This window comes from Papio anubis, chromosome 4 (assembly GCF_008728515.1).
Source record: "Papio anubis isolate 15944 chromosome 4, Panubis1.0, whole genome shotgun sequence".
NCBI lineage: Eukaryota > Metazoa > Chordata > Mammalia > Primates > Cercopithecidae > Papio > Papio anubis.
In genome coordinates, this window is record NC_044979.1 from 179,653,384 (window position 1) to 179,681,319 (window position 27,936).

The 27,936-nt window shown below is 63.7% G+C and overlaps 1 protein-coding gene across 1 annotated transcript; it reads left to right on the top strand.

The window, feature by feature from the left end:
* Nucleotides 1–27,358, top strand: PFKL (phosphofructokinase, liver type). The gene is made up of 22 exons (XM_003895402.4): nt 1–153; nt 6,698–6,771; nt 10,983–11,060; nt 12,052–12,241; nt 12,927–13,092; nt 13,563–13,607; nt 13,838–13,946; nt 16,145–16,240; nt 16,338–16,430; nt 18,422–18,547; nt 19,414–19,478; nt 20,144–20,207; nt 21,792–21,938; nt 22,196–22,266; nt 23,018–23,105; nt 23,771–23,923; nt 24,490–24,654; nt 24,850–24,911; nt 25,135–25,246; nt 25,937–26,036; nt 26,135–26,240; nt 26,705–27,358. Exons 1-22 carry the CDS (start codon nt 69–71, stop codon nt 26,850–26,852), a joined length of 2,343 nt encoding a protein of 780 aa, XP_003895451.1. The 5' UTR covers nt 1–68; the 3' UTR covers nt 26,853–27,358.
* Nucleotides 27,359–27,936: the final 578 nt, after the last annotated feature.

The window sequence follows — 27,936 nt, forward strand, 5'->3', positions numbered from 1 at the left end:
CGGGGCGGGGACGGCGGCGCGGCGCAGGCGGCGGGAGTGCGAGCTGGGCCCGGGTCTCGGCCGCCGCCATGGCCGCGGTGGACCTGGAGAAGCTGCGGGCGTCGGGCGCGGGCAAGGCCATCGGCGTCCTGACCAGCGGCGGCGACGCGCAAGGTGGGCGGGGGTCCCGGCCGCGTCGCGGTGCAGGGGGTGGGGGGCGCCTCCGTCCCGGCCTCTCCGGAGCGCCCGCCGAGCCCTGGGACCCGGTTCTCGGGCCGGTCCGGCCTCCCTCCAGCCCCGGCCTCCTGCCCCGGCCTCCAGCCCCGGGTCCGTCCCCCGCTCCGCCCCGGCGCGGTCTCGGGCCTACGTGCGGCCGGCCACGTTCTCGGCCTCCGCCTGGGTCTTGGCGCCGCCCGCGCCCTGCCCGGGGGGTGTGTCCGACTCTGGGCTGCGGGGCAGGACCCCCGCGAGGATTCCCCAAGGCCACGTGAGCGGAGGGTGCCGGTCCCGCCGCCCCCAGAGCCTGGTCCTTCCTGGTTCTGAAGCGACCTGGGGACCCGGTGCCTCCCGGGAGCTGGCGCCAGGCTGCGGGTTTCCGGGACCTCCTCCCGGCTGGGCGGGGGCGGGCTCACCCCCGGACCGCGCCGCCTCCTCGGGGCCCTGGCGGCCGCCTTCCGTATGGGTCTAGCTGGGGAAGAGGGTGGTGGGGAGATGAGCTGCCCGGGGCCTTGAGCAAAGCCCCATTGTCACTCTTTTTCCAGGGGTATTGGGGAGGCCCCAGGTGGTGGGGACTGGGAGTTGGCAGAGCTGGGTGGGGGTCCGGCCTGGGGGCGTGGTATCCTGGCACTCTCCCTCCTGGAGGCCTGGTCCTGCTGGCCTCCAGTGTCTCTGGCCTGACATGTCCAGTGTGGCACCTGTGGCACAGGACACCACCTACCCTGACCCTCAGGAGGAGAGAGGAGAGGATTTACGAGACCAGAAGTGAGGTGCTGGGTTGGGAAGGGGCCCAGCCAGCACCCCAAAGCTGTACAGCGGGGCCTGGTCTGTCTTTTAGAGTTCAGAAAATGGTTGAGAAAATGCAGACACACCCCCCTCAGCCAGCTTCAGGCACCTGACCCTCCTTTTCCGTATCTGGAAGCCAGGAAGAGGGAGGAGGAAGCTGGCCTTGACCAGGACCAAGCCAGGGAGGCAGGAGTGGCCCGTGGGTGTCGCTGTCTGAACCCCGGCCTGCAGAGGGCGCTCCTTCGGACCTGGCTGAGCCATGCCTGTTGTGAACCTTCTCACTGCTGTGGCTCGAGCGGGAGCTGCTGCTTGTTGCTGGCCACTGGCAGTGTCCTGGACGTGGCCTGGTGTGTTGTGGGCTCAGGTGGGAGAGGAGGTCCACGGCCTTGGAGGGCCACTGGCAGTGTCCTGGAGCGTGGCCTGGTGTGTTGTGGGTCCAGGTGGGAGAGGAGGTCCACGGCCTTGGAGGGCCACTGGCAGTGTCCTGGAGCGTGGCCTGGTGTGTGGTGGGTCCAGGTGGGAGAGGAGGCCCATGGCCTTGGAGGGTGGACTCAGGAAGCTCCATCTCATGATATTAGACCAAGAAAGGGCCCGAGTCTGGAGGGCAGACGGGTTGCTGCAGGGCTGGCCTGCTTGCCCACCAGGGAGGCGCTTTCTTGGTGAGGCTGGCGAAGCCCCAAAGCCCACCCTGTGGCTCCCTGAAACACAGAGGGTCCCCAACCAGCTTCCTTGTCTGCAAAGTGGGAGCATCAGCAGCAGAGGGTTGGGAAGGTTCGGAGCCTGGGGTGGCACCCGTCCCCCCATCCCCCGCCGCCCTGCGCACAGACTAAACAGAACGGGGGCCCGCTGGAAGTCGCTGAAGGGCAAGCCTGGCAGGTGGTTCTTGGGCCAGCAGGGCGGGGGGCGCACCCAGAGTGGCAGACAGGCAGTTCTGGATGCTGGTGGAGGATCTGGAGATGGGAGGCCCCTCCTGACCCTGTGGGCAGGCCGGCTGGGTGGGCCTCCCATGTCCATCTGAGCTGGGAGTTCTGACTGCCCAGCATGGCCCCAGTCCCTGGTATGGGGTGGGCAGTGCTTCCTGGCTGCAGCTGGGAGGGTGCCCACAGTGCACCTACTGGCTGATCATGGCATCCCAGCTGGTCCTGTGTCTTCCTCTGTAAATGTCCTCCCTTCCCAAGCCCCTGGCAACTGCAGCGTCTCTGTGTGCGGGCTCCCACGCGTGGACAGGGAACAGGTGGTTTTCTGCAAGGGAGGAGGACTCCACACTCTTCCCCAGTTGAGAGCTGGGGCTGATTCAGGGAGGATGTTGGGGGCGAGTAGGATGGGAGGAGCTGGCATTCTGGGCAGAACCAGAGTCCTTCTGTTTCATGAGTTCCTAAAAGCAGTCTGCGGGGCTCTCCCCGGCCACCGCTGCTGCCGCCGTGTGGCTTCCCATGGTGGGTGCTCTGTTTTCCTTCTTGGGGCCCCACTGCCTTCCTAGAAAGGCTGACCCTGGGCGAGGGGAAGCCCATGGCCTAGTGTGCCCTTCTCTATGCCCTCTGTGTCAGCTGGGCAGCAGGAGAGTGGGGACTGGGAGGCACTTTCCGCCCCGATGCTGAAGTCTGCGTTTGTTGGATGTATGAGAACAGCCAGTCTCACCATCTGCCAGTGTTGCCCAGCCCTGGGACTTCTCAGGCCTCAGTTTCCCCTTCTGTGAAAAAGGGGGTTGGGGACAAGACAGGCCACCTTGCAAGTTTCTTCCAGCCAGCCCAGAAGTCCTGTTCTGTGTGGCTCTGGGTCATGCCTTTCCTGTTGGGCAGGGGTCCATGTTGTCGAGCAGGGGAGGGTGTTGTTCAAGGATGTCTATTTGCACAATAACCCGTGCAAAGGTAGCTAGAAGATTTGAATTAGGCCGGGTGTCGTGTCTCATGCCTGTAATCCCAGCACTTTGGGACGCTGAGGTGGGCAGATCACCTGAGGTCAGGAGTTCAAGACCATCTTGGCTAACATGATGAAACCTCGTCTCTACTAAAAATACAAAAAATTAGCTGGGCGTGGTGGCACACATCTGTAATCCCAGCTGCTCAGGAGGCTGAGGCAGGAGAATCGCTTGAACCAGGAGGTGGAGGTTGCAGTGAGCCGAGATCGAGCCACTGCACTCCAGCCTGGGCAACAGAGCGAGACACTGTTTCAAAAAACAAACAAACAAAAAACCCCAAAAATCAACCAGGCTTGGTGGTGCGTGCCTGTAGTCCCAGCTACTCAGGAGGCAGAGGCAGGAGAATCACTTGAACCTGGGAGGCAGAGGTTGTAGTGAGCCAAGATCATGCCACTGCACTCCAGCCTGAGTGACAGAACGAGACTGTCTAAAAAAAAAAAAAAAAAAAAAGACTTGACAAAAAACAACCTGGCCTGCCTGTGCCCACCTTCATCTTGCCCTGGCCTGGGCACTTTTAATTCTCTGGGCCGTTTGTCTCTGCTCTGGCCCTGCAGAGGATACCACGCCCTGCCTTTCCCTGGCCGGGGTGTTTGGACGTTGGTTTCCTGTTATCCCAGGTGAGGACTTAGCTCCCTGGCCCGCACGCCTCCCCGACATCGTGGCGTCCTGTTTGGAGCCTTCAGGCTCATGCTTACATCCTTAGCTGATCATTAAACTTTGCGACCATTTCATGCTCACTGCTTTCTTGCCCGGGAGCTAATGGTGAGGAAAGGTCACTGGGAACCAGCGCACCAACCTCAGACATCGATTTTGTTCCAGCCTTTTTTCCTGGGCAGGGGTGGCTGTCACCTGCTGGTAGTCAGCGGCAGGCCCACCGTCCTTCCTGTCCTCTGACTGCGTGGTGCTGGCGACTGCTGCCTGGGTTTATTTTGAGAAAGAAAAGCCGATTAAAGGGCCACTAAGAAGGCCTTTTGAAGATTACAGCTTCCAGTGAGGTTGACAGAGAAACCCACTCCAGTCCCGTTCTAAAATCCAGCGTTTCCTCCTTCAGGCTGCAGCCAGTCCCGTTCTCAAATCCAGAGTTTCCTGTGACATGGCCACTTTGTTCTCCTCCCAAGGGCTTAACACAAAGCTGGGTTTTGGCAGCTTCATTGTCTCTGGGTGTCAAAGCAGCTTTTATTTTTCGGAGTGCCCTGAAGACATTTGGAAGCGAGGGGTACTCTTGCCGATCCCTGACCCTGGAGCCCCTTTGCTATTCCCAGGCCCCCTGACAAGCCCACCAGGCCAGCTGCTGAGATGGCTGTGACCCTGGGCTGACCCGCCCGGTGGCACACAGACTCCGCCTGGAGCTGGGGAGACCAGAGAGGCTGTGTGGCTGGACGGCGGCCTGGGTGCGCTGCTCCCGCCCTCTCCTTGCCCTGCCTGAGCTGCCTCCTGCCAGAGGTGGGCTTGGACCTGTGGTGGGACCAGGTCTGCAGGGAGGGCGAGGGAGGGACGGAGGCTTAGCTTCGGCCAGCTGTGGCTGAGTGGATCTCCCTTATTGCCCCCGACTCCGGTGAGGGTGGGGGACGGGGAGCCTGCAGTCACAGCACCACCTTGGAAGCCCAGCCTGGGGCAGCAGGACTTGGCTCTGCCAACTGCTTTTGGTTGTCGGGTGCTTGGGGTGGCTCAGCTGTCTGGGACGGGTAGGGGGCTCGGCTGTCTGGGGGGGCTCAGCTGTCTGGGACGGGTAGGGGGGCTTGGCTGTCTGGGGTGGCTCAGCTGTCTGGGATGGGGCTGGGCCATCTGGGTGTGTGTGGGATGCTTGCTGGGCTCCCATCCCCGTTTCAGCTGTAGCAGCCCTGCGCCTATCTGTGTCTATCTGTGTGGGGATGTGAGGGAGGCACTGTTCCTTTAGAGACGGGGTTGCCTGCTCAAGCGGAGAAGCTGCCAGTGTGGGCAGCTCCAGCTCCCTGCAGGCTCTGTGTTCTGCCCGTTCGGACGTCTGTGCCGCTTCCTCCTGGACGGCTGCCGGGGTTGGCTCCAGCCCCTGCCCTGTCGGGATCCCCTGGCTGCTGGGTGGGGAGAGTGGGGAGAGGGCCACCTGCTGAACCTGAGGATGGGTCTGGGTGCGTCCTGCCACTGCTGCCACCTGCTGGGCTCTGGAAGGTCCCTCACCCTCCCTCTGGGACCTTGTTGGATCCCTGTAGTGTGGGGATGGTGGCAGATATTCTGGCTGCTACAGGGGAACCCTGCACAGTGTGCCAATCCCTGGGGTTTCTCAAGGCGTGGGGCCTCACCTCACACCTGCTCCCTCCTGCTGAGCCCCAGGTCAAGCTGGAGAGCGGATGAGAAGCGTTTGTAACCAGGGTAGAGGTCAAGGGTCCTCTCGTGGGGTCTCCATGTTCAAGGGAGCTGCCGAGGCTTGGGCAGGAGCCTCCAGCAAGTCAGCACCTCCACCTCTGCGAGTGCAGGGGGGAAGGCCAGGGGCTTTTGACGGGCACGAGGCTTGGGGACAGAGGACCCGCATGGCTTAGGGATAGATGGCATGGTATGGGTGCTGGGAGGGAGGCAGGAAGAGCAGGGCTGGTCCCAGGGGAAAGGGCACGCTCAGGCCTGTGACCCGGCCCCAGACCCCACTCAGTGGGGGGACCCCGGCCGCTGGCTTGGGGTTCTTCGTCTCTGAAGATCAGGTGGTCTTGGCTGCCCCTTTTGTATGAAGTTATGGATATCTTTTGAGTTGGGAGCTCTCAGGAAGAAGGTGTGGGGTACATTAGCACCAGTGTTTCCTGTATGCCACCTCCCCCGTCAATGTCCCTGTCCGGGAAACTGGCTTTGCCAAGGCCCCCGCCAGGATGGGGAATTTCACTGCAGTCCCGGGAGCCCAGGGCAAGGGGACAGGAAAGAGGAGGTGACCTCAGAGCCTGGTGGCACCAGCGTCATGTCCAGGCTGGGGGGTGAGGGTGCCTGAGGCCCTGGGGCAGGGCAGTGCTGTCCCCAGGGTGGCTAAGGTCGGAGGGCCTCTGTTCTTATTCCCCCATCTCATTGCAAAGGAAGGAGCCCATGCCCATTCCAGCGAGTGCCTTCCTCAGTGCCCAGAGGTGCTCCCTGGGCCCCTCCATCCCCGTGCTGCAGTTTGAATGTGCTGGTGTGGGAGGTGCTGGCCTCTTTTCCACCTGCCCACTTTTTATCCTGCTCTGTGGTCAAGGCCTGACCCCGTGGCCTGTGAGTGTGGGGGCTCCGTGGCAGAGGTTGGGGCGGTGGGGTGTGTTCGGGACAGCCACACACGCCTGGTTGCCACGCCCTGCACGGGATGTACCCAGTTTATCTCTGGGCACCATACTCCAGGTGCTCGGAAGCTGAAGCCTAGAGCCTGCTGGGTTCGCCCGAGCCTCCACCCGGGGGCCCAGGGCTGGTCCTCAGGTTTCCTAGCCTGGCGCCTTCTGAGATGGGGAGGGTGTCCAGGCCTCCCCACCCCCTGCCCTCTGAGATGGGGATGGCCTCCAGGGCCTCCCCCCAATCCCCACCCTCTTAGATGGGGAGTGCATCTAGGCCTCCCCCACCCCCTGCCCTCTTGAGATGGGGAGGGCAACCAGGGCCTTCCCCCACCACCCACCCTCTGAGATGGACAGGGTGTCTAGGCCTCCCCCACCCCCTGCCCTCTGAGATGGGAAGGATGATCAGGCCTCTCCAACCCTCTACCCTCTGAGATGGGAAGGGTGTCTGGGGCCTCCCCACCCCCTGTCCTCTGAGATGGGGAGGGTGTCCAGGGCCTTGCATCTCAGCGTGAGACTGACAGATTTGCCCTGATCTCCACAGGCATGAACGCTGCTGTCCGAGCTGTGACGCGCATGGGCATTTATGTGGGTGCCAAAGTCTTCCTCATCTATGAGGTAAGGCCAAGGAGGGCTGTGTGTGTGCAGGGAGTGGGGGCCTCCTGAGGCACAGGCCGAGGTATGTTCTGTGTGGGTCACGGAACAGTGTGGGTCTGGGAGACGGGGTGGTCCTGGCCTGGAGGAGCTGATGGGTACTTGGTCTTGGGGAGTGCGAGGGGGAGCTTGGGGCCAGGCCAAAGGCATCTGCAGAAAGAAGAGACCTGCTGATTCGGGGATTCAGCCTGGCTGGAGGCTCAGAGGTGCAGGGGGCGGGCCTGGGGGCAGGGAAGGAGCTGGGTGGAGAGGGAGCCCAGGCCCTGCCTACAGTAATTGGGCCAGGCCCCACCCACCACACCCGTAGCCTGGGCCCTTGTCCTGCCCCGAGGCCTCTGTGAGTGGGGGCCAGGGACCTCACCATCTCTGCCCTTGTCCTCCCCAGCCTCCTGCCTCACCACCCAAACCTGAGGAACAGCCCCTGGCAGCAGCTCTGCTGTGTCCATGTTCATTGTGTTCCCGTAGGAGCGGCGGATGCCCCCCTGCCTCAGCCCAATCCCCGTGGGAGATTTGGGGCTTGCCCTCCATCCTGGGTATTTACACACGCACACTTGCACTCACACGTGCGCACACACGGGCACATTCACACACTTGGACCACACCACGCAGGCACAGGCTACACTCTTGTCTGATGGTTTTGCACAAGGCCTTTTGCTATTTTGTTACCACTTTTTACATAATATGTAGCTGTTTATATAAAATGTAGCAAACCCAGCTCTACAGCTCCAGGCGCTCAGCCCCACTCCGCTCACTGCTCACCGCTCACTGCTCACTGCCCTGGGTCCCAGTTCCCCACCTTGGCCCCCACCTGGGCCCCACCTGCCCAGCCCTCCCTCTGCAGGACTGTGTGAGTGGATGAGTGAGTGGGCAGTCTGTGCTGGCCCGTCCTCTCCCTGTGGCCAGGCTAGGGTGAGGCTGGGGCCCTGCCAGTGTCGATTGGGAAGCAGGTCTCAGAGCCCTGGGGAGCTGGGTGTGGGGGCCCCTCCAGGCAGGCTGGGCTGTGTCCCTACGAAACTTCCTGCCACCTGCTCGACCTCCAGTTTCTTCTAAGTGGCAAAGGGCAGAAATTAGGGTTTTCCTGACCCCCATACATTCGTGGTTGGGACAGACTCCTGTGGCAAAAGACAGAAAACAAGTTCATCAGTGCAGGGTATGTCCTGGAAAAGGGGAGAAGAGGCACTTGGCCGTGCCTGGAGTCCTGGCTTCTGCAGAGCCCCAGCAGAGACCAGTGCGCCTGGAGAAGCCGAGGGGTACAGGCATGCAGTGTGAGGGCCCTCGGAGGTGGGGGAATGCGGGAGAGTGAGTTTATGGGAAAAGGCATGAAGGGGGTGGGCGCGGGTCCTGGGGCTGTCTCTGGGTGCGGAGGGTTCTGAGGGGCATTTACGTCCCGTCCAGGCGGGAACAGGAGGAGCCTTAGTCTTGGGATGCTGTGTGCTGCTTTCCTCTGGAAGGGAGGCAAGGCTGAGAGCTTCCCTGCACCTGCTGCCTAGTGGGCTTTAGGTCAGAAACATCCACATCTAAGAGGTAGATTTTCAGGTGAGACATTCTTTTGTAGCGGCCCGGGGGGACTTCCCCTCCATCCTGCGAAGGTTCTTGGAAAAATCTACTTGCGAAAGGCGGTTTAATAGAGCAAAGGTGCTGGCGTTCACTGTGAACAGGCGTGGAGAGGTGGGGCGAAGATGCTGACCTGCCCTCCTCCCAGGGCAAAGGGACATGGGCAGCCTGGATGATTCTAGAGGGGGAGGAAATTTTTTTTTTTTTTCTTCGAGACAGAGTCTCACTCTGTTCCCCAGGCCGGAGTGCACTGGCACAATCATGGCTCACTGCAACCTCCGCCTCCCGGGTTCAAGTGATTCTCCTGCCTCAGCCTCCCGAGTAGCTGGGATTATAAGCACCCGCCACCACACCCGGCTGTTTTTTGTATTTTTAGTAGAGATGGGGTTTCACCATGTTGGCCAGGATGGTCTCGAACTCCTGACCTCTGGTGATCCACCCGCCTCTGCCTCCCAAAGTGTTGGGATTACAGGCGTGAGCCGCCGTGCATGGCCATAAATGGTTTTGAGGGGATTCAATGGGCTTGGACAGCGTCTGTTGGCCCTGGTGACTACCTGCCCAGGTGTGTTGGCAGACACAGGTCTTTCTTCCTGCGATGACCTCAGTGCATGGAAACTCAGGGAGGGGGACTGGCAGTCACTGTTCCTTTCCCCAGCAGTTGTGGGCTTTAGGCAGATGCGGGGGCTTCAGGGAGCAGCTGCATCCCGAGCTTGGAGGAGGCAGAGGGTCGAGAGGCAGGAGGGGGAGGTCAGGGAGACCTGTGGCTGCGCCCATTCACATCAGACTGCATGCATTTTGGGTTTCTGAGCCCAGCACTGGTTTCCTTCAGCAGGGAGACTGATCGCTTCTTCTTGGGGATGTCGTTAGGGCAGAAAGGGAGGGTGGCCTTGGAGGTGAAAACCCTTCTCAGTTCTGACACAAAGGAGGGCTCATAACCGGGCTGCTCTTATCCTCCCAGGCAGAGCCCAGAGTGCAGTGGGGAGGGCCCTGAGCCTGGGTCCAGACCTGCAGGGGTGAGAGGAGGGGACGGGACGAGAGGGGATGGAGGGGTGAGCTGGGCCTAGGAGGACAGATACGGAGAAGAAGTGGGTGGAGAGGGGCAAACCTCTTCTAGAAGGTTCCAAGGGTAAGAGGAGGTTGTGTCTGAGACTGATTCCAGCAGACCTGAACCACTGACCTTGTGGGGTCTCTGGGGACTCCTGGGCTGGCCACACCTGCCTGCCCCTCTGCCCAGTGGAGCAGGGGCCTGGCTGGCACCTGGGCTCTGTATTGGGTCCTGAGTTTTGCAGACAGATCTGTGTTTGGTGGCCTTCTGCTCAGGTGGGGCTGTGGGTTTGGAATCATTTTCCTGTTTTCCTTGTGCCTGGCTCAGGGCTGGTACAACCACAGGGGGCCAGGCTGGCCTGGCCTGAGCCAGAGGAAGTAGCTCTGTGGTCCCTCAGATCAGCCCCTGAGATGGGGTGGAGCACCTGTCCTCCAACCCAGCTGGTGGGGAAGGGAGGCTGCCAGGCTGCGAGCCTGCCATGGCCAGAGTGGGGATGTTCACGTGCCCCGCAGCGTGCACTGTCCCTTGAGCCCCTGCCTGGTTGAGGCACTTGCCCTCCTGGCCCCCAGGGCCCTGACACCCGGTTGGGGAGGAGGCAGAGGGAGGAGCAGAAGCCCCGGCCAAGGAATGGCTGCTTCACCGCTTCACCTCACGGCCCGGAGAAGGCTGCTGACGCATGGAGGGACTGGGGGCTGCACGGAGGAGGCCGCCCTTCTCTCCATACCCTTAGTGAAACACAGTCATGAGGGCCCCTCCCCTCAAACAACAAGAAAGGGCTGGGCGTGCAGTAGGAAACGGGCATGTGGCATGGAGGCTGTGCAGGTCCAGTCTGGGAAACCCCAGGTAGAACCGCACGAGGGGCAGATTCATGGCACCGGATGGAAGGCCCGGTGTGGCCAGCGTGGCGGGACGCGGAGCCTGAGCCCCTGCCTGGGGTGTTGCCGGCCCTACGGGCGATGGCCATTTGGGTCCACTGGACCCAGCAGCCCCCTCAGGCGGGGACCTGCCTGAAACACCGGCGCATCCCTGTAGGGAGGTGTGTGTGTTCTCAGCTGCCCACTGTGGTGGGCAGATGGTAGCCCGGGCTGTTCACACGGTCGCCACACAGCGGGAGCACCCCACTGGCCACACGCCCAGGAGGACTCCAGCGGGGACAGAAGGAGCCACACACAGCAGCCTCTGTGGTGTCGTTTCTAGGACGTTCAGAACAGGCAGACCTGGGATGCACCCTCAGGAGCTGGATGGCGGGCTCCGCTGGGGCCTTTGGGGCGCTGAACTTGCCTGTGTGGATCCGGGTGGGGTGAGGGAGCTCAGACAGGCCCCTGCACCAAAGCGCTCACCAGCTCACCACAGGAGTCACATCCTGGGACACACGGGCTCAGCAGCCGTGCAGAGGGTGTCGAGCCCCCTGTGGGGCACCCAGACCCCATTACCCCAGGCCCTGGGAGTGGTAGGGCCTCACAGTCAGCCCCCTGAGCCAGCTTTCTGCTGGTGGCGTGAAAGTCCTGCTCCCAGACCACGTGCTGCCGGCCGCCATGGGGTCCCCTATCTCATGCCTGCCCCACTCTGATTTCAGGGTTACGAGGGCCTCGTGGAGGGAGGTGAGAACATCCAGCAGGCCAACTGGCTGAGCGTCTCCAACATCATCCAGCTGGTGAGGCCCGGGAACGCGGCTGCATGTGTGCACACGGACTTGCAGACACATAGAGACAGACCTGCACACACAGACACACAGACATGCACACAGACAGACACACACACACACGTGCACACACACAGACACACACGCACACACACACAGATGCGCGCACACACAGACGCGCGCACAGACCTGTGCACACACAGGCGTACACAGATGTGTGCGCACACACAGATGTGCACACACAGACACACAGGCGGTTGCACACATACAGACACATGCACACACAGACACAGATGCACACAGACATGGAGACAGACACAGGGATAGACACATGCAGACACGTAAATACAGAGATACACACATAGATACACAGATGCACACACAGGGACACAGATACAGGAACATACAGACATATGTACTCAGAGTCACACACACACACGTGCCGCACCCCACGGGGCTCCGGTTCAGGCCGACCCTGTCATCTGCTGCCATGGAGTTGTTGGGTCATAGGGTCCTGGGGTTGCCAGGGGCCAGGAGGGCCTGGAGATATGGCGGTGCTGGGTCCTGGGGGAGCCCTGGCTGAGGCTGGCTTTAAGGGGCTGCGTGAGCACACCTGGAGCTGCTGCGGCTTGTGCCCTGGAGGCCCCGGCCAGTTCCCTGAGTTGGTGCAGGCCCTGTGTGTGCACATGGGCACACACGTGTGTAGCGGCCTATGCATGTGAGTGTGTATTGTGTTTTCCGGTTTCCAGAGCCTTCCACTCTATTACCTTGGGGCTTCCCGAGCCCAGGGCCGGAGGGACATCGTCCTCCTCTTTGCCTGTCCAAGGAGAAAGGCCCAGGGAGGTGGGGCCACTTCAGGTTTCCAGAGACCCTGGGGCTTCTGCCTCTCACTCTGCAGGGTCCACCAGTCCCCTTGCTGCCCAGTCCTGGGGTCCCTCCGATGATCCCCAAGGGCTGTCTGCCGCCTGCCACGTCCCTGAAGTTTCTGCCCTCTTCTGTGCAGGGCGGCACTATCATTGGCAGCGCCCGCTGCAAGGCCTTTACCACCCGGGAGGGGCGCCGGACAGCGGCCTACAACCTGGTCCAGCGCGGCATCACTAACCTGTGCGTCATCGGTGGGGACGGCAGCCTCACGGGTGCCAACATCTTCCGCAGCGAGTGGGGCAGCCTGCTGGAGGAGCTGGTGGCGGAAGGTGGGTCTGTGCCCGGCGCACTGGAGGCCCTGGGGTTTTGTTTGGCTGCTGCTGCCAGGCGTGGGAATGGGCAGGACAGAGGGAAGAGGGAGTCCTGGGTACCCCGAGGCAGATGAGGGGCTGTCTGGCCGCTGGCCAGGGCGGAGTGGCGCCCGCCAGTGCGAGCTGGGACGTCTCCCAGAGATGGAGGTCAGGGCTCAAGCCTCAGGGAGGTGACCCGGGCAGTGCCTGGGGCTGGTGGAGGCCGGCGTGGCTCACCCTACGCCCCATGGACAAGTCTCTGTGATTGATCTGAGGGAGATTCTGGACAGGCGTGGTCACAGTTTGCAGAAATAGAGTTAAAGTTGGGGTGACATTAAGACACAGAGTCCTGACCGAGATTGCCGCTTGGAAAGTGGCCACTTGGAGCCTTGTCTGTTCCGTGTCCCTCGTGTGGAGGACCCTGAGGTGAGGCCTTGGCCACTCTGCGAGGCACCCCAGAGGTCCCCCGTCTGCGCTCAGCTCCAGCGGATCCAGCCGTGCTGCTGCAGGGTTCCGGATGGGAGGAGGCTGAGCTTGGAACTCCGGGGCCCCTGCCAGGCTGCACGCCTGGGATGCGGGAGAAAGGGTGGCAGGAGAGGGGTCTCTGGCCCTGTGGTGGGGCTAGTGGAGCCTCAGCCAGGCCCTCCTGCTGCTCCTGGCCCAGGTAAGATCTCAGAGACCACAGCCCAGACCTACTCGCACCTGAACATCGCGGGCCTGGTGGGCTCTATCGATAACGACTTCTGCGGTACCGACATGACCATTGGCACGGACTCGGCCCTCCACCGCATCATGGAGGTCATCGATGCCATCACCACCACTGCGCAGAGGTGAGTGAGGCTGGTGCCAGCTGCCAGCTCAGGGCCCCTCCTCCCTGCACGGTGGTGAGGTGGCCTCGGGGTGACGGCCATCCGCAAGGGCAGCGGACTCTGGTAGCCCCAGCCTCCAGGCTAGCCGCCCTCAGCCCCCACTCCCACTCTGCCAGGCTGCGGGGGGCCTTTGTGCAGCCCCTTCTGAGGGGCAGCTGCTTGCCCTGGGGTGTGATGCCCCCCAAAGGAAGTCCTGGGCTGGCCAGGCCTGGGCTCAGCAAATGACCCTCAGACTTGGAGCAGGTCGGTCGGAACCAGCCCAGAGGCTGGAGGGAGCCCAGGGTACCTTTCAGCTCAGAGCGTGGGCACGAGAAGGGGCTGTGCCCTGCCTGCCTCTCCATCCACCGGGTCCCTTGGGCACCCCCGCAGGGAATCGGGCTGGCAGGGCCGTGTGGCTGGCACTGATGCCTCCTCCTGTTCCATCTCCGCAGCCACCAAAGGACCTTCGTGCTGGAGGTGATGGGCCGGCACTGCGGGTGAGGAGGGTCTTCCTGGCCTGCAGGGGTGGGCCGGGTGCTGCTGGGGACCCAGCGACAGGTGTGGCATATTTATTCCAGGGTTCAGTTAGCACCGTGGGTGTGAGAGAGCCGGGCGGGGGCCGGGAGAGACAGAGAAGCTGTGGCCCAGAGTCGGGCCTCCGGGGACGGCGAAGCTGCCCTCAATGACTGGGCGGGGGTTCTGAGCAGGCGGGCACTCACTCCTCCAGGTACCTGGCACTGGTATCTGCACTGGCCTCGGGGGCCGACTGGCTGTTCATCCCTGAGGCTCCGCCCGAGGACGGCTGGGAGAACTTCATGTGCGAGAGGCTGGGTGAGGTGGGTGCTGTCCAGCCTGCTGGGGGCCGCAGGTGTCCTGGGGCACTGGGTAGCGCCCCTGGGGTTTTGGGACCAACTTTGACCAACTCATGCATCACTCATGGGTTCGGCAGCAGCTGCAGTGCCCTTCAGGGCAGGACACGCAAGGAGTAGGGGGCTACGGGGCTGACCTCCGTGAGGCACCTGTGATCCCGCCCTCAGTGGGCAGGAGGCAGAGGGGGTCACTCAGGCCACCGCCGCCCCAGGCTCAGCTCCATGGTCAGTGTGGGGAGCTCGGTGAGGTTGCTTCCTGGGGTGGGACGGCTGAGCCTGGGCCAGCGGGAGGTGGTTGGTTGTGAGGATGAGTGGTCCCAGCAAGGTCCAGACAGCAGGGCCCTGGGGGTGGCAAGGACAGGAGCTGGGCCAGGGGGGGAGCAGGGCCTTCCCCTGAGGGCGGTCAGGGCCCAGGGATGGGTTCTAGGCTGGAGAGATGTGTCCGAAAGTGGCTGTAGCCACAGTGGACAGGAGGTTCTGGAGACAGGAGAGGGTAGGGAGGCTGCTGGGAGGCCAAGACCACCTCTGGGAGGGATGGGGGGTGCCTGGAGTTGGGGTGCCTGGAGTGGGCGTGCCTGGAATGCTGCCCTCTGGTTCCCTTGGGGTAGAGTTGGGGGCTCTGGCCTAGAACAGGCTGACACTGCCCTATGGACCCTGAGACCCCTCAACTAGGACAGGTCGGCCCCTTGGCGGGTCGGGGCTCGGCTCAGTGGTGGACCAGAGGCATGGGCCATTCAGGCTGTCCTCCGCTCACGCCTGACCGTGCAGGGCAAGCCCAGGGGCCCCATGGCTCTAGCTCTGTCCTCTGTGCTCTGAGGCTGAGGCAGGACCACTGGAGCCAGCCCTGGGGGCACAGGGTGGGTCTGGGGCTGACAGGGTATCCCTGTCCACATGTGAAGGTGGCAGCGTCACTCCCATCTGTGTGGACACTGGTTCCACCTCCGCGTGGCTCTACAGCGCTGCCGAGGGCAGTGGGAGAGACCGTGGGTCATGACCTGGCTTCTGGAACCTTCCCCAGTGGAGCCCAGGGGCTGGGCAGAGATAGAACCCTACAGGCGAGGCTGGCCCGAGGTGCAGGTCCTGCGAGGGGCCTGTTCTCCTAGGGCAGGGACTTCACCCCGGGGGGCCCGGCTGCAGTGGCGACCTCGGTCTTGGCTTATGTCTGTGACTCAGGTTGGGCCCTCCTGGAAGTGGCCTGGATGTGAGGTCGGCTCACCTGGTTCCTTCCTGCTCTCTCGCTGAGAGCCTGTTTTCCCCTGTAACATGCGGGTGCCCGCCTTGCCCACCACCCAGGGTGCGCTGGGGCAGGGAGGGTGGCGCAGCTTTCCTGCTGTATCTGCAGCCCATCTTCCGGGTGTCTGACCTCACCTGCCCTGGCACCACCTCCTCCAGGGAGCCCTCCACTCCCACCGCACCCGGGCCCTGTCTGAGCTGCTCCCACCCTGTTCCTGTTGGAGGCTCTGTGGCCTGTGGTAGGGCAAACAAGGGGCTTGTGGCTCAGAATGAGTCCCACAGATGTTTGTTGGGTCATTGAAGTGGAGGCTGGAAGCCCATTCAGTTCCCAGAGAGCTGGGCCGCGGCTGGTGTGTGGTGCTGAGGCAGCAGCCTGAGGCTGGCAGAGGGGATGGTGTGTCCCATGTGCGCCAGCGTGGACCCACAGTGGCTTCAGGGTGCAGGGTGTCCGGGGAGCCCTGGCTGGTGGCAGCGACGTGAGGCCCCTGGTTTTAAGGATGAGCAGATGGAGGCTCGCAGGAGTCACAAGCAGCCCAGGCTACCCCGGGCAGGCCCCTCTGCCCTGTGCCCCACGGAGCTGCAGCCCTGTGTGTCTTCCCGCCTGGAAGGCTTCACCAGACACAAGGGCCCAGCCCCAGCTATGTGTGTGCTGGACCCAGCCCCAAGGGTCCCCTTCCTCCCCTGCTGCCCTTCCCAGGCTTTCGGGCAGAGTCCTCTTGTTCACCGCTGCCAGGAGGGCGGGGGTCCTAGTGGGCCCAGCGTGGTCTCTGCCCTGGCGCTCCAGGCCTCCTTTCCTCCTGCTGGATGGGGGTTGTGCCCTGGCCCACATGGGTTGGGGATGGTGGCCTCAGGGAGGGCTCCTGGCGCCTGGGGGCTGTGCCCGGGGCAGGTTTCCCACCTGGCAGCTGAGCCCTGTCGTGTCTTTGACCCAGACTCGGAGCCGCGGGTCCCGACTGAACATCATCATTATTGCTGAGGGTGCCATCGACCGCAACGGGAAGCCCATCTCATCCAGCTACGTGAAGGACGTGCGTGTGGGCCTGGGGGTGGCCACTGGGCAGACCCCCTGCTCCTCTAGCCCATGTGGGCTGGGGCTCAGGGCTGGTCCTTCCCACTCTCCTGCAGTTGGTGGTTCAGAGGCTGGGCTTCGACACCCGTGTGACTGTGCTGGGCCACGTGCAGCGGGGAGGGACGCCCTCTGCCTTCGACCGAGTCCTGGTAAGTGGCCATCACCCTGCCCTGTGTATGTGTGTGGGTGAGCGTGGTCTGTGCATGTGGGCAGTGTGCACGCGAGTGTGGCACGTGCACTGTGTCCATGTGGCTGTGGGTGAGTCTGTGTCCATGTGGGTGAGTGTCCATGTCTGTGTGTGGGGGGTATGCATGGGGGATGCGTGGTCCTCGTGGGTGTGTGTTTCAGTGTGTGTGAGTGTGTGTCAGTGTGGGTGTGTGGGGTGGGTGGTCCCTCAGGCTGTTGCTCCTCCTGGGGGAAACTGAGGCCTGACTTCTCCATTCCCCTGCAGGTGTAGGGAACTCAGACCTGGGGACCATGGGAGGCCCCCCGCCAGCCTGTGCCTCCTGGCCGTTCTACCCCCCAACCCCCTTCCAGCCCCACGTGGCAGCAGTCAGGGCCACAGACCTTCCTAGTGGCCAGGGACAGGCCCTGGGAGAGGGGCTGGGTGGGCAGAGGGTGGTGCCCATGTTGCCTGCGGCGTCACGGTCTGGGAGGCTGGTGCTGGGAGGGAGCATTCGGGGTCTGGCGTGGCCTCGCCATCCTTGGTCCTGATCACTGCTGGGTCTCACTTTGTTCTCTGCAAAATGGGAATCAAGTTGTGCCAAATGGAATGAGTCTGGGGCCAGGAAGGCCACATGGAAGGCAAAATGCCTGTGTGTGAGGGTGGGTCACCCTCTCAGGCAGGGCCACAGACTGTCAGGCAGGTGGGACTTGTGCTGAGGGAGACCAGATGGCTGCGCCCAGCCCTGTGACTGCACCTGGCCCTGTGACTCCTGTGCTGAGCTGAGCCTTCCCAGGCAACCCACGGAGCTGGATGGGGGCCGCTGTACCGAGGGGACGCTTCCTCAGAGAGGGACCCCGCCGACCTAGCCAGGCAGCTGCTGTCCCCTCTGTGCGGCCTCAGGCTCACTCAGAAGAGCCTCTTGAGGGGCCTGGGACATCAGGGCAAGCAAGCCGCGGCTGCCGAGCCTGGGTGGCGGAAATGCTGCTGCCGTGACCGGGCCAGCCATGCGCTCCCAGCCTGCAGGCTGCAGGGTTTTCCAGCCAGTGTCTTGGATGCCCGATGCCAGCTCTGAAACAAAGGACAGTTGATCACCCGCAGTCCCAGCGGCTGTCACCCAGAGCATCAGCGTTGTGCTCCCTGAGCCTGTATTCCCACTGGGTGCCACGAAGCCTGTATTCCCACTGGGTGCCACGGAGCCGGTATTCCCACTGGGTGCCACGAAGGGGTCCGGGGAACCGAGCATGCGCAGTGGGAACCTGGACTTTTCCAAGGAGCCTCAGCCTGCATGGGGGTGTCTCCGAGGCTGCTCCCTAAACAGCACCCCGGAGAGACCGCCCGGAATAAGGTGCCGCTTGTGCCTCACGTGCAAGATGAAGAAACCTGTGTGGATCCCGGAGGGCTGTCTGTGGCCCCGGGGGGCCAGCTGCTGGGCTGCTACAGGGCCGGCCACCGGTGGTCATGGCACGGCCACGGCGACTGCAGGCCTGGCTTTCTTGTCCACTGTGGCCAGTTCCCGGGGTGGGGCTGGGGCCTGCCTTTGCAGTGTGTCCCTAGCGGGCAGCTCCTGGATGTGTCCACTGCCCATCCCCGTGGCTGGCGCGGACACACACCAGGGAAGTCACGACATGAGGGCCTCCGTGGGAGGAACCATCGCAGCGGACGGGCCCTGGGGACGTGGCCTGTGTGCCCAGCCATGACACTGAGCGACAGCGGGTGGGTTGCATCACATGGTATCCTGCAGCCCACAGTGTAGCCTGGGCCTCCTGGCAGGGCAGCGAAGACACTGAAACGGGGTCCAGCATGCCGTCGTGAACGCTGGTCAGACACGTTTCCATCTCTAGTGCCACCTGTTCTGGAAGCTTCCGTCAGCGTGGGGGGCTCTGGAAGCTGGGGTTTGCGCATCTGCAGAGGACGGGCATGTGGCTTGGGGTAGAGGGACCAAGTGGGTGTGCCAGCCTGAACCCCTCCCCACAGAGCAGCAAGATGGGCATGGAGGCGGTGATGGCGCTGCTGGAGGCCACCCCTGACACGCCGGCCTGCGTGGTCAGCCTCTCGGGGAACCAGTCAGTGCGGCTGCCCCTCATGGAGTGCGTGCAGATGGTAAGCCCTGGGTCCCCCCATCAGAACCGCCTGGTCCCTCCCTAATCCCCACTCGCAGGCCCCACTGCTCTCTGGGGATCTCAGCACCGTAAGCACCGGAGGGCAGGGCCTCGTGGCTGGCCCAGGGCATCCCAGGCCTCCAGGAAGGGGGGTGTGAGCACATCCCCGGGTGGGACGTGGGAGCTGGGACGGTCCCCAAGAGGTGTGTTGGAGCTGCAGGGAGTCTGGTGAGCAGGGGAAGTCATGGGTCCTCGGCCACTGAGCTTCTGTGGGCAGTGGTGGGAGTTGGGGTTAGGATGGGATGGAGGAGGAGGGGCCGGTGATCAGAGTGGAGCCCTGGGAGGAGCTTGGGCCGTTGATGGGGGACACGGGTGGCTGGAGCAGGGACCCCGGGAGGGGAGGCGCAGGGAGCAGGGACCCCGGGAGGGGAGGTGCAGGGAGCAGGGACCCCGAGAGGGGAGGTGCGGGGAGCAGGGACCCCGGGAGGGTAGGTGTGGGGAGCAGGGACCCCGGGACGGGAGGTATGGGGAGGGCAGAGGCCAGGAGGCTGGGTGTGGGTGCTGGTCAAGCCCTGGCTCAGTGGGTTTGGAGGCCTGCAACGGGGGCAGAGTGGCCCTGCCTGGAGCTGGGACTGCTGGGAGGAGAAGAGGGCAGCTGGGGGCAGGGTAGGGCCTCTTGGCCTCAACCAGCCCCAGAAGAGCTGGCCTTGGTGGTGACCACTGTTCCCAGGGAGAGGCTGCCAGGCCTGGGCCAGGGTCAGGAGATGCCGGCCAGATCTGCCCTCGTCGGTCCCACCGGACAGGGCAGTGGCCATGGGTGTTCTGGCCGGGCCCTCCATAGCCTGTGTTCTGGTTTTCTTCCTTAAGACCAAGGAAGTGCAGAAAGCCATGGATGATAAGAGGTTTGACGAGGCCATCCAGCTCCGTGGCGGGTAAGCCCCCTCAGCAGACCCCTGCACTCTTACTTGCCTGGGTCCCGGTGCCAGGCAGCACGTGCTGCGGTGGTGCTGCGCACGCCTGGCCTGGGTCGTCCTTCTGGGCACCGCGTCTGAAGATCGAGGGAGGAACGGGCCTGCGGGTGGTACAGGAGGCGGGCTGGGAGGTGTGGTGCTGCAGGAGACCCTGGGCGGCAGCATGGGCAGGGCCCAGTCACAGGGATCTGGGCATGGCGAGGGGATGAGAAGCTGTGGGCGCAAGCCCAGGACACGGGGTGGCCCCGCGGGGGCTGGGAAGGCTGGCAGATGTGGGGTGTGGGTCACGCCCTCCTGCAGGTGTCCTGGTGGCCGGGTCAGGCTGGATTGGACGTCTGGTTTCCCATCCATGCCCCCACCTGCTACCAAGGTGGTCAACCTTCCCTTGAGCTGGATGCCAGCCACGGGCTTTGCTGCACGGGTGGTGCAGCCTCGTGTTGTGTTGGGGGATCCTGCACCGCCTGTGGAAGGTGCCCTGCCCGGCATGCGTGGTGTCCGCTGCTTCATGGCTGAGCTTCCATCAGGCCGTGTGCCTGTGACCAACCTCCTGGGCTGTCACGGCTGTGCTGTGGCTGTACGCTGCAGGGCTGGAGGGCTATGCATGGTGTGACCCGAATCCTTTCCAGGAGCTTCGAGAACAACTGGAACATTTACAAGCTCCTCGCCCACCAGAAGCCCCCCAAGGAGAAGGTAAGGCAGGGAGTGGCACCCACAGAGGGAGGAACGGGCTGTGTTATTCTGCAGCCTCTTCACGCTGGCCCCTGCGGCTGGGCCTGCCTGCCCCTGCCTTCCCTCTTGCTGGGGGCTGAGCTGGGAGCTGGGAGGGTGGGCTCGGCCTCTGCCTAGGCTCAGGCACCACTGTGGCTGGCAGGTCCCTGCTGCTGGGAGCCTGGCTGCAGGGCTGGCTGTCGCTTCTCAATGGTTGATGGAAATGAAGTCAGGCCCACAGGCTTAACTCAGGAGAGGAGGAGCCACTGTGTAGAAAATGTCCCCAGCGGCCAGGCTCGTGGCTCACACCTGTAATCCCAGCACTTTGGGAGACTGAGGTGGCCAGATCGCCTGAGGTCAGGATTTCGAGACCAGTGTGGCCAACAAGGCAAAACTCTGTCACTACTAAAAATACAAAAATTAGCTGGGCGTGGTGGTGGCAGACGCCTATAATCCCAGCTACTCAGGAGGCTGAGGCAGGAGAATCACTTGAACCCGGGAGGCAGAGGGTGCAGTGAGCCGAGATCGTGCCACTGTACTCCAGCCTGGGCGATAAGAGTGAAACTCTGAACATAAAAAAAAATGTCCCCAAACAGCTGAAAACCTCAGGAAACGGGATTTCTCCAAAATAAGGATGAAATGGCTTGTTTTTCAAGTCCTGGGGGACAACGAGGGTCCTGTAGAGAGTCATGGTCAGTGAGGTCCTGGCTCCCAACCCCCTTGAGCCACAGCTGGAGCCACAGGCCAAGGCGGACAGCGTGGCCCAGCCTGGGTCTGGTCCTCCCATCCGTGGTCATCTTTGGGTGTCCCTGCTGCTCCAGCTTCCTGCTTATCCCCACAGCTAGTCAGTGGGCTGCACCCTCCGAGGGGGGGCAACGTGGTCTCCATGAACCACCCAGAACCTGGCTGGGGCGTGACTGACTTTGTGGGCAGCAGGGCTGGCTCGTACCAGGACCCGGTGGGGCCATGTGGCTACGGAGCCCTTGGGTGTGGCTGCTGCCAAGTCGGGTGTGCCACACGTGACAGGTGCACGCCAGGTTCAGAGTCTCAGCACGGGGGCTGCAGGGAGGTGGTGGCAGCCGTCAGTGGATTCACATGGACATAGTGGGGTTTTGGTCTATCAGCTTAAATTAACTGTAGTCCTAACGGGACTGTCTCCATGTCTTTGTCCCTTCCCTTAACGTGGCTACTAGGAAACAGGATAGTCAGGGCCCCTACCTTCCTCGTGGCTGTGCCCCCTACCTCTCCCCCAACTGCTGGCCCCTTGTGTGGGCACTGACCTGTGCTCCTGTCCCCAGGCCTGGTTTCACAATAGTGCTCGCCCCCTCTGCCTCCTCTGCTGCCTGTGTGCCGGGCTTGCACCGTGTCTCTTTTGGTCTTCACCAGAATCTTCTGGAATTAGAACAGATACCGTATTCCCAGGGCAGTCGGTGTGCTGGGCAGTGTCCAGGCTGGTGGCAGGGCCTGGCCCCTTTTTCCAGAACCTGCTGGCCTGCTGACCTCCTGTGCAGGTTGGAGGTCCCCTCCCTGGCCGTGCCTCATGCTCGTCTCCCCTTCTTTCTGAAGTCTAACTTCTCCCTGGCCATCCTGAATGTGGGGGCCCCAGCGGCTGGCATGAATGCGGCCGTGCGCTCGGCGGTGCGGACCGGCATCTCCCAGGGCCACACGGTGTACGTCGTGCACGATGGCTTTGAAGGCCTAGCCAAGGGTCAGGTGGGTCCAGCCGGGGCAAACAAGTGAGGACTTGGGCCTTCTGTGTGCAGACTTGGGGCGTCTCCTGTGGAGGGCTGGCTGCTAGAGGTGGAGGCCGAGGCCTAGGTCCATGTGTCGGTGCCCACCCAGGCCTGGGTACTCAGCTCTGCCTGCAGCGTGATGCCCAGCACTGGCTGGCCCCCGGGCACAGGCCCACCCCTGGGGGGAATTGGCCAGAGGCTCAGACTGGCCCCTGAAGCTGCATCTCCTCCTGACAGGTGCAGGTAGTAGGCTGGCACAACGTGGCCGGCTGGTTGGGGCGTGGTGGCTCCATGCTGGGGACCAAGAGGTGAGCTGCCTGCTGTGGGTACCAGCGGGCAGGAGGGCCAAGGCGCAGTCTCCAGGCCCTGCAGGTGGGGGCGGCAAGGGGAACCCAGCCCAGGGCCCTGGGCTCGGCCCCTCTTCTGGCTGGTGATCTGTGCAGAGCAGGCTTCACGCCTCCTGCCTGGGGCTTCCAGGCCTGAGCTCAGGTGTGTAGGGCAGGCTGCTCTGGCAGCCCCATGCCCACGGTGGGCTCTCCGTGGCAGGGAAGCTGGCCCAGTGTCTGTCACTGCCTGGCCAGGCCAGGCAGCCTGAACTGTCACCACTCTGGTTGTGGTTATGGGCCTATCTGATGGCTTTTGTCCCAGGGCCTGAGACCCTTCTGTGGGCATGGGGAGGGCACAGTCACCCTGTGCGCTACAGGGGAAGTCGCTGAGTCCTGAGCCACTGAGTGGCTGCAAGGGCCGGAGGAGGCATCCCCTCCTGCTGCTGAGTGTTGGGCGAGAAAGCCTCGGGCGGGAAGGGGTGCCCATGGGGAGCCCAGGGGGGTGGGGGTTCACTTGGTTGCCTGGTCCATGCCTGGTGATGCTGAGTGGTGCCCAGGCAGCTCACGCTGGGCCCGTGTGCCCCTCTCCATGTGAAGCGTCACATTCAGGGCGTTGCAGTGACTGCTGACTGGCTCGGGGAACGGCCACGGCAATGCCTTCCTGTGATCAGATGCGATGTGGACATGCGTCCCCGGGCGTCGCATGTTCACACGGATGTGTCTCTGACTGCAGGACTCTGCCCAAGGGCCAGCTGGAGTCCATCGTGGAGAACATCCGCGTCTATGGTATCCATGCCCTGCTGGTGGTCGGCGGGTTTGAGGTGAGGGCTGCCCGCGGATGAAAAAGCCGCGGGGCACAGGAGACCCAAGGTGTCCTCCCACTGAGGGGCCCGTCCTGAAAACCTGTGTGCCGGCTGGGGCGATGCAGGGGCCAAGAGGATCAGGGTTTTAAGTGTGGTGTGTGGGCTCAGGAGGGTTCTTTACTTTCTCCAGAAAGCTTCCCAAGGTTCCATTTAACCCCGGTGCTGGGGAGGGGCAGGGGAGGAAGGGGACTTGGAAGCGGGAGGACGAGGACAAAGGGAGGCGGAGGAGGCAGAAGTGTAGGTGCGGGATGGCATCGCTTACGTGGTGTCCTGGCACTGGGCAAGCTGTCCCTAAATAATAAATGAATGACAGCCCTTCCCCCTTGCCCTCCAAAGCCAAGCCCCACTGCAGGCTTCATGGAGTGGATCTGGGGTCAGAGTGGGTTGGAGGGGCCTCCTGACCCTCGTTAGAGTCCAGTTTCCCTGGGAGGCGTCCTGAGATGACACCAGGCTGACTGCCTGGCCCAGCCCCAGGGGATTGAGCAGGTGGGTCCTGGAGTCCAGCACGGGGCACGTGACAGGTCAGCAGGGAGCAGGGCTGGGCGGCCGCCGGCAGAGCCTGTCCTTGGCCCACCCTGGCCTCGGTGCTGCCCTTGACCTGCCCCCTGTCCCTATTGCTGCAGGCCTATGAAGGGGTGCTGCAGCTGGTGGAGGCTCGCGGGCGCTACGAGGAGCTCTGCATCGTCATGTGCGTCATCCCAGCCACCATCAGCAACAACGTCCCTGGCACTGACTTCAGCCTGGGCTCTGACACTGCCGTAAACGCTGCCATGGAGGTACAGGGCTCCTGGACCCCTGCCGGCCATGCCCAGGCCCTTGTGGGGTGGGGCTGAGCCTACGGAGGCTGCTGGAGGGGACAGTGCGTGGTGAGCACCCGGGAGGGCTGCCAGGGTTGGGGTTGGTGGGGCACAGGCCCAGGTGAAGGGGCTCAGCTCCCTGCCATAGCCACTTCTAGGGCCAGGGGGCCCTGCGTTGTTCCTCGCTACTGTGATGAACTCAGACGGGGAGACCGAGGCAGGAGTGTCCCTGCCCCAGTGCTGGGTAGCCTAAGAGCAGTGCCTGGCCTCTGTCCATGGGGCCGGGGACACCCCTGCCTGCCCACAGACAGTGTGTGTGCAGGCCGCTGTCCCCTGTACCCTGAGGCTGGGGTCACCTGGTTGAGAACCCCTGGTCCTGCGGGGCCCAGGTGGGAGGTGGGCCCAAGCCTGGTGCTGCTGACTCTGTGGGTGCGTCAGCCCCAGGCTGGCTCTGGAGACACAGGGCTCCCTGCAGGGTAGCCATGCCCATGGCCTGCAGGGAAGGGTGGGCACGTGGAGGACCCCTGACCCCCCTTGGCCCCCAGAGCTGTGACCGCATCAAACAGTCCGCCTCGGGGACCAAGCGCCGCGTGTTCATCGTGGAGACCATGGGGGGTTACTGTGGCTATCTGGCCACCGTGACTGGCATCGCTGTGGGGGCCGACGCCGCCTACGTCTTCGAGGACCCTTTCAACATCCATGACTTAAAGGTGAGCCCAGCGTGGCCCCTGCTGCGACAGACCCGCCGGCATGCCAGCCTGGGCCCCAGACACTCAGGCCGGCCAGTGCAGGGCAGGGCCCGGGCAGGCGGGACTCATAACCCAGTGCTCCTGCTGGCCCTGGGTCGCTGGTCAGCCTGGAATTCCCTCCCCACAGTCCTCTGGCTTATCTGGCCCCTCCCGCAGGTCAACGTGGAGCACATGACGGAGAAGATGAAGACAGACATTCAGAGGGGCCTGGTGCTGCGGTGAGGCTGCCGTGGGTCCCCGGCCACAGCTAGGGGCTAGGGGCGGGGCTGCTGAGGAGTGGCCGGGCAGGAGAAGGCAGGAGGGGTCCTTGGAGAGGGTGGGCGAGGGCGGCTTTCCCGGGAGCTGGCACTCCCGCTCCCAGGCCTGGCCCAGCGGGGACTCAGGATGTGGGGGAGACCTGAACTCGTTCCCCGCTGACTCAGGCCCCGCTGTCCCTCTCAGGAACGAGAAGTGCCATGACTACTACACCACGGAGTTCCTGTACAACCTGTACTCATCAGAGGGCAAGGGCGTCTTCGACTGCAGGACCAACGTCCTGGGCCACCTGCAGCAGGTGTGGGGCAGTGAGGCTCTGAGAGGCCTGCCCCTCTTCCCTGCCACCATCTGTCCCCGGGCCCAGGGGTCCCAGCCCTCACAGGCACCCATGGGCACTCCTGGCAGGCCCTCGGGCACATGTGCCCTTCCCCGGTGAGGGGACCGAGGCCCGTATCTGGGTGAGGTCTCATTCCAAGAAGGGCTGGGGCCGGGGCCGGGGCCGGGGCTGGGGCCAGGACATTCACATGCTGAGCCTGGCCCCCACCCCTCCGGGCCTCCTGCTGCCACCTCCGCCAAGCCCCTCACCTAGATCCCGCATGCTCCCTGCCCTATGGTGGCCCTGCAGGAAGCCTGTGTCCTGGGGTTTTCTGAGCCAGGGACGGGGAGTCAGGGTGGCTGGGGATGGGGCCCAAGGTGGGGCCACTGGCTGCCAATGTAGGAGCCCAGGGGTCACTTGACTTGGCCAGGGGGCAGCCGACTGCCGGCCTCGGGAGGCAGCTTCTGGCCTGGACTTGGAGCTGGAGAGAGCAGGCAGGGTCCTCCATGCAGGAACAGATGGGAATTTTGCAGGGGTTGGAAGGAATGGGTGTTCAGAAGCTGCCTGGGAGGCTCCCCGTGGGGACCCTGTCTGCACTGGGGTTGGGCCTCCTCTCTCCTTGGCCCAGGCAGCCCAGGGCAGCTCCAAGAACCGGGCCTTGCCTGTTTCCAGGGCGGCGCCCCAACCCCCTTTGACCGGAACTACGGGACCAAGCTGGGGGTGAAGGCCATGCTTTGGTTGTCGGAGAAGCTGCGTGAGGTTTACCGCAAGGGTAGGTGGTGGGTGCGACCCGAGGCCTCACTTCGCCCTCCCCTGGCTCCCTGGGGCAGGGCCCGGCCTTGGAGGGCTGCCACGTGCCTCTGTTTGCAGGACGGGTGTTCGCCAATGCCCCAGACTCGGCCTGCGTGATCGGCCTGAAGAAGAAGGCAGTGGCCTTCAGCCCCGTCACTGAGCTCAAGAAAGACACTGATTTCGAGTGAGTTCCACTGAAGCCTCGTGGAGGCGGGTGGGGCTGAGGGGTGGCCCAGACTGTCCCCCAGGCAGGTGTGCCAGGACCCGCCCCACTCGCACCCTGACCCTGCAAGTCCTCCTGGGCCCCCATGCCCTGGTCCCCGCCAGGCCATGGAGAGCAGGGACCATGCCCAAGTCTTCTGAGCGTGACACTGGGCAATACTTTTGGGTGGGCATGGGGACACAGCGTGGGCAGCCAGGATTGGGCACGCCTGAGGGCGGCTGTGGCTGACTCTGTGCTGTGCCTCCAAGGGATGGGGACCCCAGACCTGTCCCAGAGGCCGCAGGGCTCCACGGATATCGAGATGTTCAGAGGGAGGGGCATGCACAAGCCGCCAGGTTGGGGGGTGTGGGGGGGTTGGGGGCATGGCCTGAAGAGCTGCCCTGACCCCTGACTCCCCATCATCCCCGCATCCCCGTCCCGCACAGGCACCGCATGCCGCGGGAGCAGTGGTGGCTGAGCCTGCGGCTCATGCTGAAGATGCTGGCACAGTACCGCATCAGCATGGCCGCCTACGTGTCAGGGGAGCTGGAGCATGTGACCCGTCGCACCCTGAGCATGGACAAGGGCTTCTGAGGCCATGCCCACGCCCCTCCCCAGCCCCCACCCATGCCAGCTGCAGCGCCAGGGCTCAGATGGGGCCTGGGCTGTTGTGTCTGGAGCCTGCAGGCAGGTGGGGGCTGTGTCCCTGCTCAGCCCAGCCCCTGCCTCTATCCCTGGCCACCCGCCAGGCCTCCCTGGGGCTGGTCTTGAGACCAGCCTGCCAGGCCCTGCAGCAGGAGGACAGAGCGTCCTGGGGCATCCACCTTCCTGCCCAGGGGACGTGGGGCTGTCGGTGTTTGCAGGCCGCTGTCCCCTGGCTTTGGCGCCCCATGGGCCCCAGCCTCTCCCCACTCTGGGCTCACTCACAGGGGCCAGCCCTCGCCCTACCCGGCCTGTAGGCTGCCGGTGCCTGGGTTATGTTGAGAGGGGGATGCCCTTGGCCCTGCCTCACTGTGACCTGCTCCTGCCCACGTGCAGCACCTGTCACCTTTTCTAGAAATAAAATCACCCTCACCGTGGGGTGCATCGGTCTCTGGAGAGCACAGCCTGCGGAACTCTTGGAGGGAGAGGAGCAGCACCACACGGCCAGCCCAGTGGGCAGCGGCCCCCAGGGGTGGAGGGCCCTCTGGCCAGTGCCTGGGCCAGGCCAAAGGGACATGTGCCCTGGGAGGCCACAGGCGCTCTCCAGGACTCCCTGGGGGCCACCAAGGTGACCTGAGCCCCCTCCTGGTCCTCCCCTGGGGGTAGAAGGGTACAGTCTCACTCCTCGGTCTCCCCAGCCTCAGCCTGAGTGGGGGTCTCCAACCTGCAGGCTGGTGGCTGGCTTGAGCCAGCATCCAGGAGACACCGATGGTGGACACGTGGGAGGGGAAGAGAAGGCGGCACAAAGCTGTGCCCACCGGGGGCTAGGGCTGAGTCCCGCAGGTGGTTTGGGGTGGTGGACACCCTGCTCGCAGGATGCCCGTTAACCTTAGCGTTGAAGCCCATGCTCTGCACCACCCACGGCTCTGCAGCACCCACAGCTCTGCACCACCCGCGGCTCTGCACCACCCACGGCTCTGCAGCACCCACGGCTCTGCAGCACCAACGTGGCAGGTGCTTGCCGAGAGGGTTGCTT

Bases quoted from the DNA above. Each gene is read 5' to 3' on its own strand.
- PFKL (XM_003895402.4), top strand. From the start codon at position 69: ATGGCCGCGGTGGACCTGGAGAAGCTGCGGGCGTCGGGCGCGGGCAAG. The intron at 6,772-10,982 runs GTAAGGCCAAGG...CTCTGATTTCAG, and splicing joins AAGTCTTCCTCATCTATGAG to GGTTACGAGGGCCTCGTGGA. The intron at 24,655-24,849 runs GTGAGCCCAGCG...CCCCTCCCGCAG, and splicing joins TCAACATCCATGACTTAAAG to GTCAACGTGGAGCACATGAC.